The sequence below is a fragment of the Schistocerca nitens genome, chromosome 1 (genome assembly GCF_023898315.1).
Source record: "Schistocerca nitens isolate TAMUIC-IGC-003100 chromosome 1, iqSchNite1.1, whole genome shotgun sequence".
NCBI lineage: Eukaryota > Metazoa > Arthropoda > Insecta > Orthoptera > Acrididae > Schistocerca > Schistocerca nitens.
The window spans coordinates 134316716-134332710 of NC_064614.1; the positions used below are offsets into that span (position 1 = coordinate 134316716).

The following is a 15995-nucleotide window of genomic DNA, read 5'->3' on the forward strand; positions in this document are numbered from 1 at the left end:
TGACAAAGCAGCTACTAAGCTGCAGACCTTCAACAACAGATGTCTGAGGAACATCCTGGGAATACAGTCACCAAATGTCATTTTTAATGAAACACTCTGGGAAAGAATCAGCAAGGAGCCAATTGAGCTGCAAATAAAAAGCAGGAAGTGGATATGGTTAGGACATACACTTACGAGACCAAATGGACATATTGCGAAGGAAGCACTTTATTGGATCCCACAGGGATGACGGCGAAAAGGCAGGCCAAAAATGATGTGGAGATGACCAGTTGAAGATCAGCACAAGGAATAGGATGGGAAGAATTGAAAATACTAGCAGAAGACAGAGCAAGATGGTGATCCTTTGTTGCAGCCCTATGCTCCCCATAAGCAGTTAAAGGAATTAATAAATAAATCTAGAGCTACTCGTCAGACGAGAAGAAACAGTAGTAGTTTCTGCTGATTTCAGTGTAGATTTCCTGAACAATTTTGACAGGAAATATAAGCTGGAATCATTATTTGGCTGTTACAATCTCATTTATGGGTAAATTTCAAAACTCAAAAACAGCATGAGAGCAGGACCTGATTGTTAACAATTTTATGAACAACATTCCAAGGCCCATGGAACCTTGTCTGATTCTATATCCAATTCAAGACTGAGTTAGCCCCCCTGTTCACTATAATCTATCGCAGATCCCTCAAACAGAGAACTGTGCACAATAGTTGGAAGGAAGCATAGGTCACACCTGTCTACAGGAAGGGTAGCAGAAGTGATTCACAAAACTGTCATCCAATATCCTTGACATCCTTATGTTGTAGAATCTTAGATCATATTCTGAGCTCAAACACGATGAGGTATCTTGAACAGAATGACCTTCTCCATGCCAATCAGCACAGATTTCAAAAATTTAGATCATGAGAAACCCAACTCCTACTTTTCCCTCATGACATCCTCAAAGCCAAGGATCATGGCAGTCAGGTAGATGCAGTATTTCTTGGTTTCCAAAAAGCATTTGACTCAGTACCACATCTATGCTTACTATCAAAGGTACAATTATGTGGCATGTTATCTTGAATGGAGAGTTATCGACAGATGTAAAAGTAACTTTGTGTGTATACCAGGGAATAGTGTTGGGTCTCTTGCTGTTCATGTTGTGTATTAATGGACTTGTGAACAATATTATAGTAACCCCAGAGATTTCCCAAATGATGCAGTTATTTATAACAAAACACGTTCTGAATGAAGTTGTACAAATATTCTGTCAGACCTTGGTAAGATTAATGGTGCAATGAGTGACAACTTGCTTTAAATGTTCAAAATATAAACTCGTGAAATTTAAAAAACAAAAAACAAAAAAACAGTATCCTATGAATACAACATTAGAAAGTCACAGTTGGAATCTGTAAACTCATACAAACAGTTTACAAATATAGCAGTAAAAAATACAATTAAATGGCCAGTTGAAGAGATAGAATAATATATTAAAAATGTCGTTCCACAGAACTTTGTGTAACTAGACATAGTACCAACATATTTCACTGAAATTAATAGAATGATAAAAATTCTAAAACACAAAAGCTCACAAGCTATTGATGGAATTTCAAAGAGAATTCTGAAAAGTTGTTCAGACTTAATAAGTAATGTCCTTAGAAATACATGTAATGCGTCACTGGCATAGGGACTGTTTCCAGACAGATTAAAGTGTGTTATACAGATTAAAATATGGTGCTGTTAAACCTCCTTATAGAAAAGGTCACAAGAAAGACTTAAAAATTATCATCCAATTTCCTTACTGGTGTGTTTTTACAGAATATTAAAAAAAAGTAATTTACTCAAGAGTAGTCTCATGTTTCAACAGAAACATCTTACTTTGTATATCACAGCTCGGATACCAAAAGGGTTGCTCCACTGAGAATTCTATTTATACATTCACTCAACAAATATTTCCAGCCTTAGATAATAAAATATCACCAGTTGGTAATTTTTGCGATGTTACCAAGGCTGTTGCTTGCACAGATTATGTTACTTTCTAAGAGAAACTTAAGTTTTATGGAACTGATAGCTTTTCAAAAAACTGGTTTGAATCATACTTGACGGACAGAATGCAAAATGTTATGCCATATAATTAAAAGAAAGTTTCCAAAGGTAGAAAATTTTTAAGGGCTGGGGAGAAATCCAAAGGCAGTCTGATGAAGTTCAATTATGGGTCCATTCCTATTCCTTATGTATGTGAAATGACCTTCAACTTAACTTTCACCAAGCAGAATTGGTACTTTTTGCACTTGATGCTAGTATTATAATCAATCCCATTACAGAGAAAGTAAAAGAAGAAACTGTTAATGATGTTTTTCAAAGAACCACTGAGTAGTTTTCTGAAAATGGACCCTCCCTTAATTGCAAGAAAACACACTATATTCAGCTCTACGCAACAAAATGATGTAGCACATGAACAGGAGTCAGTAAGCAGTGCAGAATTCTCCAAATATTTGGGTGTACATATTGATGAATTCTTGAACTGGAAGAAGCATATTACTGAGCTGCTCATTAAACAGTCAAGCTCAGCTACTGTTGCTCTTAGTATAATTGCTAGTCTTGGGAACAAATGACTGCCCTCCTGACATATTCCACATATTTCCATTCAATAGTGTATTTTGGAGTAATTTTTGATGTAACTCATTACTTACAATGAAACTATTTATTGCACAGAAGCAAGCAGTAAGAATAATATGTGGTGTTAAGCTGCGGTCATCATGTAGGTACTTTTTCAAGAAGTTAGTCATTTTAACTGTACCATCACAATACATATATTCCCTAATGAAATTCATCATAATCAAACAATGGAAACTCATCCAGGTTAGAATATCAGCAATATTAGGAAGGATGGATTGCTACTCACCGTAAAGATCACACACATTGAGCTGTAGACAGGCACGATGAAAAGAGTGTTGCATATTTAGCTTTCAGCCAAATCTTTCTTCACACAAAAAGTACACACATGTTCACACAAGCAAGCAAACCTCAAACACACATGACCGCTATATCCGGTAGCTCGGATTACGGTTCGAGTTGCCGGATATGGCAGTCATGTGCGCTTGAGGTTTGCTTGCTTGTGTGAACATGCGTGTGTGTTCTCTTTTCTGAAGAAAGCTTTGACTGAAAGCTTAATGTGTAACAGTCTTTTTGTTATGCCTGGTTGCAACTAGATGTATCATCTTTCCTGAAATTTGTCATAGATAATTCCTCAGAAATTGAGAAGAATACTGATTCCATATCTACAACACTAAAGGAAAAAATGACCTTTATTATGCATCATTAAAGCTGTCAGTGATTCAGAAACGATTTCAATAGGTAGCAACAAAATTTTTTGATCAATTGCTCAGTTACTACATAATGTCTGACAGGTAGCTAAGCATGTTCTGAATCTGACATAAAAATCATTTCTCAAACAATGGAAACTCCAGGTTGGAATAACAACAATATAAGGAATAGGGTAGATTGCTACTCACAGTAAAGTTGACCAGTTGAGTTACAGTGAGGCACAATAAAAAGAGTGTACACATGCAGCTAGTGTAACAGCTATTGGCCAAAGCCTTCCTCAGCAAAGGAAACATGCACACATTCACATAAGCAAACACACTTCATGCACAATGACCACCACTGGCTGCTCTGACCGGAAAGCAACTGTCATGTGAATAACAATCTGGAATGGGGTGGGAAAGGAGGAGGGATCACAGGATATGGATCAGGGAGAGAAGAGTGCTGTCTGGCAGAGCGTGCAGGGACTAGAAACTGCCAGGCACATCATCAGGAGGTGGAGTGTGAGGGGGATAAAATGGGGAGTGAGAAAGGAAAATAATTGAAAAGGAGAGAGGAGTAAAAGGATGAGAACAGAAAAGGGGAGGTGTGGAAAAGGAGGGGAGCAGGGAAGAGAAAAGGACAGACAGGTACATTGAAAGAGAGTGGGACACAAAGAGGCTGAGGAAATGTGAGAGGGGAGGAGGTGATAGGATGAGGGACCAGAAACTGTTGGGTGGAGAGTGTGGGGGCAGTAGGTTACCCTAGGTTGAGTCCAACATTATTTCAGGAATGGAGAATTTACTGTAAGAATAACTCCCATCTGTGCAGTTGAGAAAAGCTGGTGGTGGAGGGCAGGATATAAATGGCCTGAGTCGTGAAGCAGCCACTGAAGTCAAGTACATTATGTTCCACTGCATGTTTTGCCAGGGGGTGGTCTACTTTTCTTTTGGCCACAGTTGGTGGTGGCTGTTCATCCTGTTGGACAGCTGGTGCAATGGTTGCAGCAGAGCTGGTACACAACATGGCTGCTTTCACAGGTGGCTCAGCCTTAGATGCGGTGAGCCTGTGACAGAATTGGAATAGGGTGTGCTGGGTTGATGGATTGGAAAAGTCATCATTTCTCCTGGACAACTACTTCTATTCCAAGTACAAATTTTTATTTCATAGCTGTAGGCTATACAGAAGAATGCAAAAACTGGTAGAAGCCGACCTCGGGAAAGATCAGTATGGATTCCAGAGAAATGTAGGAACAGGAAAGGCAATACTGACCCTACGACTTCTCGTAAGAAGAAAGGATAAGAAAAGGCAAACCTACATTTAGAGCATTCATAGACTTAGAGAAACCTTTTAACTATGTTGACTGGAATACTGTCTTTCTAATTCTAAAGGTGGCAGGAATAAAATACAGGGAGCAAAAGGCTATTTACAATTTTTACATGGACCAGATGGCAGTTCTAACAGACGAGGGGCAGGGAAGGGAAGCACTGGTTGAGAAGGGAGTGAGACAGGGTTGTAAACTATCTGCCATGTTATTCAATCTGTATATCGAGCAAGCAGTAAAGGGAACCAAAGAAAAATTTGGTGTACAAATTAAAGTCCAGGGAAAAGAAATAAAAACTTTGAGGTTTGCCGATTACATTGTAATTCTGTCAAGAGACAGCAAATGACTTGGAAGAGCAGTTGAATGGAATGGACAGTGTCTTAACATCAAGAAAAGCAAAATGAGGATAATGGAATGCATTCGATTTAAATCAGATGATGCTGAAAGAATTAGATTAGGAAACAAGACACTTAAAGAAGTAGATGAGTTTTGCTATTCAGGAAGCAAAATAACTGATGATGGTTGAAGCAGGGAGGACATAAAATGTAGACTAACAATGGCAAGAAAAGTGTTTCTGGAGAGGAGAAATTTCTTAACATCATGTATAGATTTAAGTATCAGGAAGTCCTTTCTGAAAGTATTTGTATGGAGTGGAGCCATGTATGGAAGTGAAACATGGGTGATAAACAGTTTAGACAAGAAGAGAATAGAAGCTTTTGAAATGTGATGCTACAGAAGAATGCTGAAGATTAGATGGGCAGATCAAGTAACTAATGAGGAGGCACTGGGGAGAAAAGAAGTTTGTGGTACAACCAGACTAAAAGAAGGGATCGGTTGGTAGGACATGTTCTGAGGTATCAAGGGATCACCAATTTAGCGTTGGAGGGAAGTGTGGGTGGTAAAAGTCATAGAGGAAGACCAAGAGATGAATATAGTAAGCAGGTTCAGAGGGATGTAGGTTGCAGTAGTTATTCAGAGATGAAGAGGCTTGCACAGGATAGAGTAGCATGGAGAGCGGCATCCAACTCGTCTTTGGACTGAAGACCACAACAACAACAACAACAACAACAACAACAACTGTAAGTTGCATCCCTGTGCAGTTGTGCTCGACTTGGAGGTAAGCTGGATGGAATCCTGGTGGTGGATGAAATTTTCACTGTCGACAAGACAAGTAGAGATGGTGGTGTAAAGTTTTGCTTTTTGAGAGGAGTAGGCTATGTGCTGGCACTGGGTTTCATCCTCTCCTTTCAATTCACCCACATCATCACTAAAGCAACGCTACACTGTACAACCACTTGTCACAGTCATGCACATGCATCAGATACACACTTGAAACTTCACAACATGTAGGAGGAAGGCAACAACAACTCACTTCCACTAGGAGCTTGACATAAGCAGCAGTCTCCTCTAAATCGACTCATTCCACATCACTTCAATAAAAAAAATTGTTCAAATTATCAGCAGAACATGTAACTAACTACCAGTAATAAATGCTTTCCTCTTCTTTACTGTACACAGAAATCACTGTATCTGGAAGCAATCATTTCTGTGACTTTTTCTCTCACATTTTTAAAATGGAACTCTTTTTCTATATTTATTTAGTTGTAGTTACACACTAGAAATCTTTATATTTGTGGGAAATAGCAATAGTTTCAGTATTGCTGCATATTGTGGGGTTTAAGTCTTCAACAGGTTGAACACAAGCATTCTGCAGAGTAATTAGAATCCCCAACCCTCACAACTTTGAAATTAAATCACAATCATGCTTTATTGCACACTATCTTAACAACTTACCTGAGTACAATTGTTTGACAGTATTGTGAGAGATAATACAAGCATATACATCAAAATAACTTCCAGTCATGCAGAACAATTAATATTGTTTTCAGTCAATAACTATTCGCAGCTCAAAGTGGAATCCAATACTGCAGCAGGCTTAATTCTGCAGTATTTTAATGAAAACAAACTAAAATTAAACACAAATAAATCTGTCTATATTGAATTTGATCTTGGGAGGAAAAAACTCATGAAAACCAAATCTTAATTGCTGACGAATACATTAAAAAACAATACTCGACCAAATTTCTTGGCCTGACACTTGATGCTGAGTTAAACTGGTCTGATCATGTGAATGATATTTGCAAAAAGCTATGTACTACCATATATGTCCTAAGAAAACTGACACCTTTTTGTAACATCACCACTCTGAGGCAAATATATTTTGCACTATTTGAATCCCATCTAAGCTATGGGATAGAGGTATGGGGATCCAGCAGTAAAGGTAATATGAAAAGTGTACTTATCTTACAAAAGAAGGTACTTAGAATTATGGGAAAGAAATGTGCCACGGAGTCCTGCAGAAATTTGTTTAAAGAATTTAAAATACTAACTGTTCATAACCCGTATGTGCTGAAGATAATCTTTATGGCAGTAAACAGTAACAAAACACTTAATAAAGAAATACACAATCACAACACTAGAGGTAGAGAGAGACCCCACATCAACTCTCATAGAACAACACTTTATGAGAAAAGCCCTCACTATGCAGGCATAAAACTACTGAATTGCTTCCATCCTAATATCTCCAAATTGCTCATTACAAAACTAAAAACAAAATTAAAATTATGGCTCCTAAACAATCCTGTATATTCAATAGATGAGTTTCTAGATTTAGTACACTCGTATGATGGAAGACCATCTATCTAAAAATATATGTAATCTCAGATCTTAGACTGTGTCACAAACTGTAAATATTTGAATGTCAGATATGAATACTGTGTCACAAACTGTAGATTCCTTAATCTAAGTATGGTAATAACATTTTTTTTTCTGTATTGTCCATATATGTAACTCTGTTCTCTCAACTAAATTTAGAAAAAGTTGTGTAGATAATAGTGCCAGCCAATAATATGTAACCCTAGTAAGTAAGGCTCTGACTTATCCAGAATACTGGAACAAAAAAAACCTTTTTTTGTAATCAGTTGAGGTTGGATCATAATAAATAAATGTATTTACACAAATAACATGAATATGCTGGTATCTGAGAGTGCAAAAGATAAATAGCATTGGGATTTTTTAAAACAAGATTCAGTAAATTATTCAACATTTTATATGAAAATTAAAGAACTGTAAATTGAACTGCTAGGTTTAAAAAAAAAAAAAAAAAAAAACAATGTAACCACTAGGTAGTCGTTTATTTTCCATAACAATAGATAGTATACCTTATAATGCCCACAGGGAGAGAAACACCTGTTACAGCTGTACACAGCTTGTTGCAGTGGTGTGCAGCCATTATCATCTTTTAAATTCACATCTGCTCCAGCATCCAGTAACAATTTGGTAGTCTGCATTAACATGAAATGTTACAAGTAGACATTAAAAAGAAAATATGCTTGTGTGATTGGCATAAATGCAACACAACAAAAACTTCACTCACAGAGCACTGTAAAGTTAATAAAAATGGACATATCACATACAAACAGACAATAGTTCAGTATTATGAAAGGGTCCTAAATAATAGGTCATATTTATTTCAATATATGTAGTTATTATATATAACTATAATCTCAAAACTAAAAGTTTAAACACTGAGAACTAAGAATAGAAACACAAAGTTGGTTTCTCTCTGGATTCTGCTAGTGTACTACCGCATATTGTTATCATTAGGTCTTTCAGATGACAACACTCTCATCACATGTATAAATTTATCTATACCCAAATTAATAAAACACAGGTGGAAATACAAAAAACACTTCTGTACAGAAAATGTAAATACTGTTATTCAGATGTTAGCAAAAGAAACCTGGGAAAATGTATTTTCAAAAACAACAACCTATGACTCAAACAACACTTTTTCTAGTACCTTCATGTCCCTATTTGAGATGTGTTTTCCAAAAAAGCTTACAAAAATCAATGTCATGCCAAGGAACAACAGACAGTGGATATCACCTGCTATCAGAGTATTAGTCAAACTCTAAAACATCTCAGTCAAATCATAAAAGACAATAAAAATCAAAACTTCACAGACTATGTTAAGACATATAAGAACATTTACAGAAAGGTGATTAAAAAGCTAAAACCATGCACAACAACAAAGTAATTTTAGATTCAGCAAACACATCAAACGCAATATGGAATGTAGTAAAAAAAAGAAATAAACAAAAATGTTAAAAGTTAAGAGAACATTGTTATAAAAGATGATCATGGTGTGTTCCTCAGAAATCTTATCCTAGCAAAATACGTAAATGACTACTTCATATATACTCCAGTCAGCCTGAATAAAAATTGCCTTAAGAAAAGTGGAACCTCTGTTACAAGAGAACAAAGTGTCAGTTCAATATTGCTATGCTCTACAAATAAATCTGAAGTTCTACGAATAACAAAAACATTGAGGAATAAAATTTCTTCAGTGACAAATGAAATACCTGGTTCAATTACAATAAAATGTGATAGTGTAATATCAGAACCACTCCCATACATCAGAAATATATTTTTATCAGAAGGAGTGTTTCCTCAAAGATTAAAAATTTCAAAAATAAAACTACTGGATAAAAAGGGCAACATATATTATAGACCAACAGCTTTACATCTAAAAACAAAGATTATGTAACTTACCAAGCGAAAGCATTGGTATGTTGATAGACACATAAACAAACACAAACACACACACACAATTCAAGCTTTTGCAACTCACGGTTGCTTCATCAGGAAAGAGGGAAGGAGGGGAAAGACGAAAGGATGTGGGTTTTTAGTCTTTCCCCTCCGTCCCTCTATTATATTCAGACCAACAGCTTTGTTCTCTATATTTTCAAAAGTAATAGAGACAGTCATGAAACATAGAATTACAAATTTCCATGAAAAATTCAATCTCTTGTCTGTACACAAACATGGTTTTTGCAAAGGATTGAGTACAGAATTAGCTATTTCCTATTTCACTGAAAATATCATAATGGGACTACACAGACACAACAGTACAACAGGAATAAACTTTGATTTGTGTAAGGCTTTCGATACTGGCCAACACGATATCTTACTGGACAAAGGGAAGCTATTGGTATACAAGGAGTTGAGAAAAAAGTGGTTCCAATCTTATCTCCATAATAAAAGATGGGTAGTAGAAATTACCTGAGACAACAATAAAAACCAAAGTATTGCTTACAGATCTGATTTTCAGACTGTACCAACACAGGTACCACAGTTAATTTTAAATACTTCAAAAACTAATTACATCCCTTACTGGAAAGCAAAGTCACAAAATGACCTGGACCTCAGAATACAAAATAAAGAAGTTAAGGGAGCAGCTGTCACAAAATATTTAGGTGTCCATATGGATGAAAATTTAGATTCAAAAGCCCATATTAGTAACATGTCTAGTAAATACTGTAGCAGAATTGTCTGCTTTGCTTACATTCACACATCTATTACCTATGGCCTCACTTTCTAGGGTCACACTATGACGAATCTGAAAACATCTTTATATTACAAAAGCAAGCTGTTAATATAATTACCAAAAGTTCACAGCTAACATCCTCCAAGCAGCTATTTCAACAGCTAAATATTCTACCTTTAATGCTCTACATACAAAAAAGGGTAATTAACATAAAAATGTGCATTGGAAGTTTCAAATCAACTCATATCTGTATTCATATAATTCAAGAATGGGCAATGATATCCATGTAAAAGGAGTAAACAAGGCTACTACACAGAATCAAACAAATGTTCAAGGTACAAAATTGTGTAACAAACTTCCAGCACATATAAAAAAATAAAATAATTGTCTATTTAAAGAAGCAGTATTCAAGATTTTAATGACCAGCTGCTATTACAGTGTAAATGAATATCTTCAACAACCTAGTAGCAAGTAATTATATTCATGTACTATTTTGATACTAATGCCATAGCCAATGCCAATAGTATTTTCAGTCAAATGTTTGCTATGATCTGAATTAGTATTTGAACTGAAGTGTTACAAGTATTATGTGTTTTTATTTAAATCTCAGTTAAGCATTCCATGGAAAGTTTCATTAATGTAATTAATCAAAGTTCATGAAAAGTTTCATTTATGTAATTAATCAAAGTTCTGTGTACAGTTTTAATCTAAGATTATGTAGGGCACCAATTTTATGAAAAGGAAAGTTGCTACTCACCATATAGTGGAGATGCTGAGTCACAGATAGGCACAACAAAAAGCCTGTCACAAATAAAGCTTTCGGCCAGTAAGGCCTTCATCAGAAATAGATGACACGTGGGCACGCACCCACCCACCCACACACACACACACACACACGCACGCACAGGCACAGACACACACACACACACACACACACACACACACACACACACACACACACGCACAGGCACAGACACACACACACACACACACACACACACACACACACACACATGTGCATGCGCAAATGCAACTCAACACACAACTGCAGTCTCAGACAACTGAAACCACACTCAACGCTAAGTGTGTGTGTGATAATAATAATAATAATAATAATAATAATAGCTTTATTCAACATCGAATGGTACACTGCACATGTACAAAGAAACAGTAATGATTACAGTTATTTGTACAATACACAAGACACATTCTTCTGAATATGTCATTAATTTACAACAAAATTACAATAAGGTGTTTATTTATTTCTATTCACATAATTTCACAAAGCATTTGTTGTTCTTCATATAAGTATGGTACTCTTCTAATGTGTAGAAAGGGTGTTTTACTAAAAATTTCTTAAGCTGATGTTTCAGCTTAATTGTAGGAAGAGCCATGACTGCTCTAGGCAGTGCATTAGCTAATTTTATACCTGCGTACTGAGGCCCCTTTTTGTAAAGTGCTGTTTTGTGGCTGCCAGTGTAAAATCTTTCTTTATTTCTAGTATTGTACTGGTGGAAATATGAATAAGTGTTTGGGTGCAGTCTTTTCACAAGCAATATGGCTTTTAGAATGTATGTGTTTATAACAGTTAACACCTCTGTTTTTGGAAACAAGTTGCGACAAGATTCCCTATATTTTGCTCCACAGATTATTCTCACATCCCTTTTTTGAATAATGAGTAGCTTATCTAGATTAGCTTTGGTTGTTGCTCCCCCAAATTTCAATATCGTAGTTCAAGTGAGAGGAGAAAAGAGCATGGTATGCAGTCTTTAGGACTATGGTGTCTCTACAGAACTTGCTAATAGTACTGATTGCAAATATATTTTTTGACAACTTAGTTGCTAGAGAGTCAATATGTGTGTCCCATTTCAGGTTGCTTTGGATTGTTACGCCAAGGAATTTTACACTAGACTCTTTCTTTACCAATTTGTTGCCAATGTATAATTTAATTTCATTATTCAAACTACTTTTGTTAAACTCCATCAAACATGTTTTACTGGTGCTTACATTTAAGTGGCTTTCATTAAAAAACTGAACAATTTCTTTTGTCACATTATTACACTCGGCCTCTAGTTCATTACATGATTCCTTTTTACATACAATGGACGTGTCATCGGCATACAGAACAATTTTGGAATTTATAGTACAGTATTTAATATCATTTACATAGATCAAGAACAGAAGGGCGCCCAACACCGAGCCCTGGGGCACGCCATATTTTATGCAAGTGATCTCTGATTTGTAGACACCACTTTCCATTTTAAGTAGACCAAACTGCTTTCTATTGCTCATATAACACTTTATTAGGTCATAAGTAGCGCCTCTAATGCCCATGTTCCATAGCTTGTCTAATAGGATGTCAACGTTCACACAATCAAAGGCTTTTTCTAGGTCTAGGTATACACCTGCCACATGTTCCTTGCTTTTGATACCCCTAACACCTCCTCAATTAGTTGAGCAGCTGCAGTGCTAGTTGATTTACCTTTTACGAATCCATTTTGATTTTCGAACATCAGGTTGTGTCTGTTAAGAAAGTTTATAATCCTGTTGTATATAACTTTCTCAACTATTTTGGAAAAGACTGGAAGGATTAAGACTGGTGTGTAGTTTTCTATTTTGTTGTTGTCACCTTTCTTAAAAATGGGTGTTACCTGTACTGTCTGGAAAGGTGCCTGATTCTATTATATTGTTGACTGCTGCAGACAGAGGTACAGAGACATTTTGGCTACAGGCTTTTAAAACATTAGTATTTAGGCCATCATGCCCAGCTGAATTAGAGGGTTTTAGAGAGCTAATGATGCCCATTATTTCTGCACAGTTTGTGGGGGCTAGATATATACTATGGTCACATGTATTACCTTTAAAACTGTAGTGAATGTTTTTATGTTTGTCATTTATGGCTTCCCCTACAGAAGAAAAATATTCATTAAAAATATTTGCAATTTCCAGTTGGTGTGTGTGTGTGTGTGTGTGTGTGTGTGTGTGTGTGTGTGTGTGTGTCATCTATTTTTGACGAAGGACTTACTGGCCAAAACCCTTATTTGTGACAGTCTTTTTGTTGTTCCTATCTGCAACTCAGCATCTCATTTCCTCCATACAGGGAGTGACAACTTTCCTTTTGATAATATTGTTACATTACATCCTGGATTTTCCACTGTGAAGGGTACTGTGCACCCTTGTATTTGTAGGATACTGTGCATCCTTATGTTTGTGTGTTGTGTGTGTGTGTGTGTGTGTGTGTGTGTGTGTGTGTACCACAATGCAATCCCAGAACCTTGCCTCTAGATGGCCATGCTCTCAGTGAGTAAACTACCCCCAACTGTTTCAGTTTTGCTACTAACTCTCTCCTTCCTTCCAAAATTCACGGAAGCTCTCCTGTATACTCTTCTAGAGTATCACAGGTGGAAGAAAGGAGTAATAGCCTAACAGACTCAGATTTATGTTTTTGTTGATGCTGTTAACTGGATTTCACAAATGGGCTTGCTTTAATATTCATGAAATGCAGCTCATTCACTTTTGTATAGTCACAACAAGGCATCTCTGGTTTTCAAAACAAACGTAATTGGAAAAACGTATAAGTGGAAAATATGCTGAATTGAGTTCCTTGACTAGTTTACCTCCCTTAGACTCGATGTTAGCTTGTTATCCATTTGAAAATCAAGAAATTTACACATGTTGTTTCAATTAATTTGTGATTATTAATGTCTGTTTGTAGTGCCAGTAGATAATTTTTACTTCTTTGAAACTGCACAATATAAGTCTTGGAGAGAGTAAAAGTCTTAAAATGTTTGCTGCACATGACTTGTAGAACTGTTTAGCTATGGTTGAGTTTGGAACCTTGATTGGCCTGTAACTTAATGAGTCTCAGGAAAAACCATTGGTGGAACCAAATATAGCAAGTAGTAACATGCACTTACAGTAGAAGACTGTGACTTAACAAATCTTAGGAGAATCCCGAGACTGAAGAGTTAAGCAGGTTTTGAGTTGAACAGAAAGCTAGACGTTTGGAAATGGTCTGCTAAGCAGATATGGCCTGTGGAAAATGACAAGATTAGCATGAGCGAGTGACTGCTTTTTACAGGCAGGGCGACTATAGGTGGCTGCAGGACAGCCACGATGGACCACAGGTAGTTGGACCCTAAAGTATACGGCTGGCTAATAGCAGACATAGTACACACTTTAATATAATGAAACGAGGCTATGAAGACTGGTACAGTAAATGCAAAAGCATCAAATAAATCAATAGAGTGAAATGTATTGTATAAAAAATTGTCAACTGCAACCATAAACAGATTTACAATTAAATAATTCATTCCGCCACAAACCTTTACACTTTCCAAGTGACAAATAATTTTATGATATACAGGAGACCATATGGCCACTAGCAGCATCATTGAGACAAACAATGAATATTACACTGCTGCTATTGTATATTCTATAACATTACGTTTCTGTGTCTAAGTATTTCAGACCAGATCGTTCTCCATAGTTAAGCTGATAAAATGAAGCAGTATGTAGTTGTAATTATTAGTGAAAAGATTTATTAATCTTTTATCAATATTGATTATAAAGTGGATCAAGGTGCACTAGAAGCACAAATGTGTTAATGTTAATGAGGTATACCATTAAAAATGATTCTAACTGTTGTCAACAGACACCTCGTGACATACTTTGTCAATTAGAACTTTTTTTAAATTATTTATTTATTTATTTATTTATTTATTTATTTATTTATTTATTTATTTTTTTGCAGTTATAGAATAACTAGTAAACAAATGGTGGTCTATTTGCATATATGTCGAAGTCTTGTACAAAGCATGTAACTTGGTGGTGAGCTGCTCAAGCTCTCACTGGCTGAAGTGCCATAATAGTGGAAGATATAGACGGTGGAAGAGGTGCTCTTGGGAGCAGGAAGAAAGGAAGGGAGAACAGTTTGGGAAGTAGAGACTCTAGTTTTCTGTCATCGAAGAGTATGGCAGAGAGGTGCAATTTTTATTTATGTAAGAAACACATCAGAACACTTGTCAGATCTTGGTTCTGCACATCTAAGAATTTAGGTGAAGAAACTTTTGTATTGAGTGCACAGTGTGGCTTGATCTTAATGCGGATTCCATCATCTTTTGTATCACACTAGATAATTCAAGAACAGTTGACATATTTTAATAATTAAGTTTATTTACATGTAAACTGCATGTAATACCACCATTCACTAGGAGTTTGGGCCTTACCAAATAAACCACCTGCACTTAAAAGTAGATCTGCAGTGTAGCCTATGTTTATTACAAATGCTTCCCTGTTTCATTAATTTATAATTTGCACAACTTGTCTACTCTCATTTACTCAACTGCAGGATTACATTTTAATAAAATATTTAGCTACCACAGCAACAGGACATAAACCAGACAGTGTCTAGCTCAGCCTAGGACATTTATGAGCCAAGCTTTATTCAGAGGTGAACATTTGCACTTCTGTCTCAGTAAAGCAGGGCAGCTCAGTAAAGCAGAGCAGTAGCATCACAAGCCCTCTTATCATCATAAAAATATTAGTTTTTGAACTGTCCTCTAAATTCATTTGAAGGTTATTTATGTATGGTATATTAATGACAGAAGAGGAAAGAGCGCTGAACTGTATGAGTCATCACATTCTTCCCTCTGCTTCGCGTTAAGTTATACACCTGTGTTGCAGTTTGTCAGTGTGACCCATTTTCAGTTTAAATTAGACGTTCCACAGGGCCATAATGAGAAGATTCTCAATGGTGTGTGGAAACTGTCAGAATATATCATATAATATATATTTAGAAAAGATCTTAAATGCTAATACTCCTCCCACAGGTCATCAAATTGTACTAAGGGCTGTGTTACAATGGTAAGATTCTGTCCATTCATGAGAGATGCTACTGATATAATAATGAAGAAGTTCCTGAAGTACTATATTACAGTCAACTCAATCAAAGGTCTTGCTAAGATCAGAACAATACCAACAATGTAGCTCTCTTGTCTGGTCTCCCA

General features: G+C 36.2%; 1 protein-coding gene across 1 annotated transcript in view; it reads right to left on the bottom strand.

Moving 5' to 3' along the window:
• LOC126243066 (serine/threonine-protein phosphatase 6 regulatory ankyrin repeat subunit C-like) overlaps window positions 1–15995 on the bottom strand; it is a 293793-nt gene that overhangs the window by 131291 nt on the left and 146507 nt on the right. The window contains exon 9 of the mRNA XM_049948136.1: window positions 7820–7942. Within this exon, the coding sequence (XP_049804093.1) occupies window positions 7820–7942 (123 nt within the window). The remainder of the gene's footprint in view (window positions 1–7819; window positions 7943–15995) is intronic.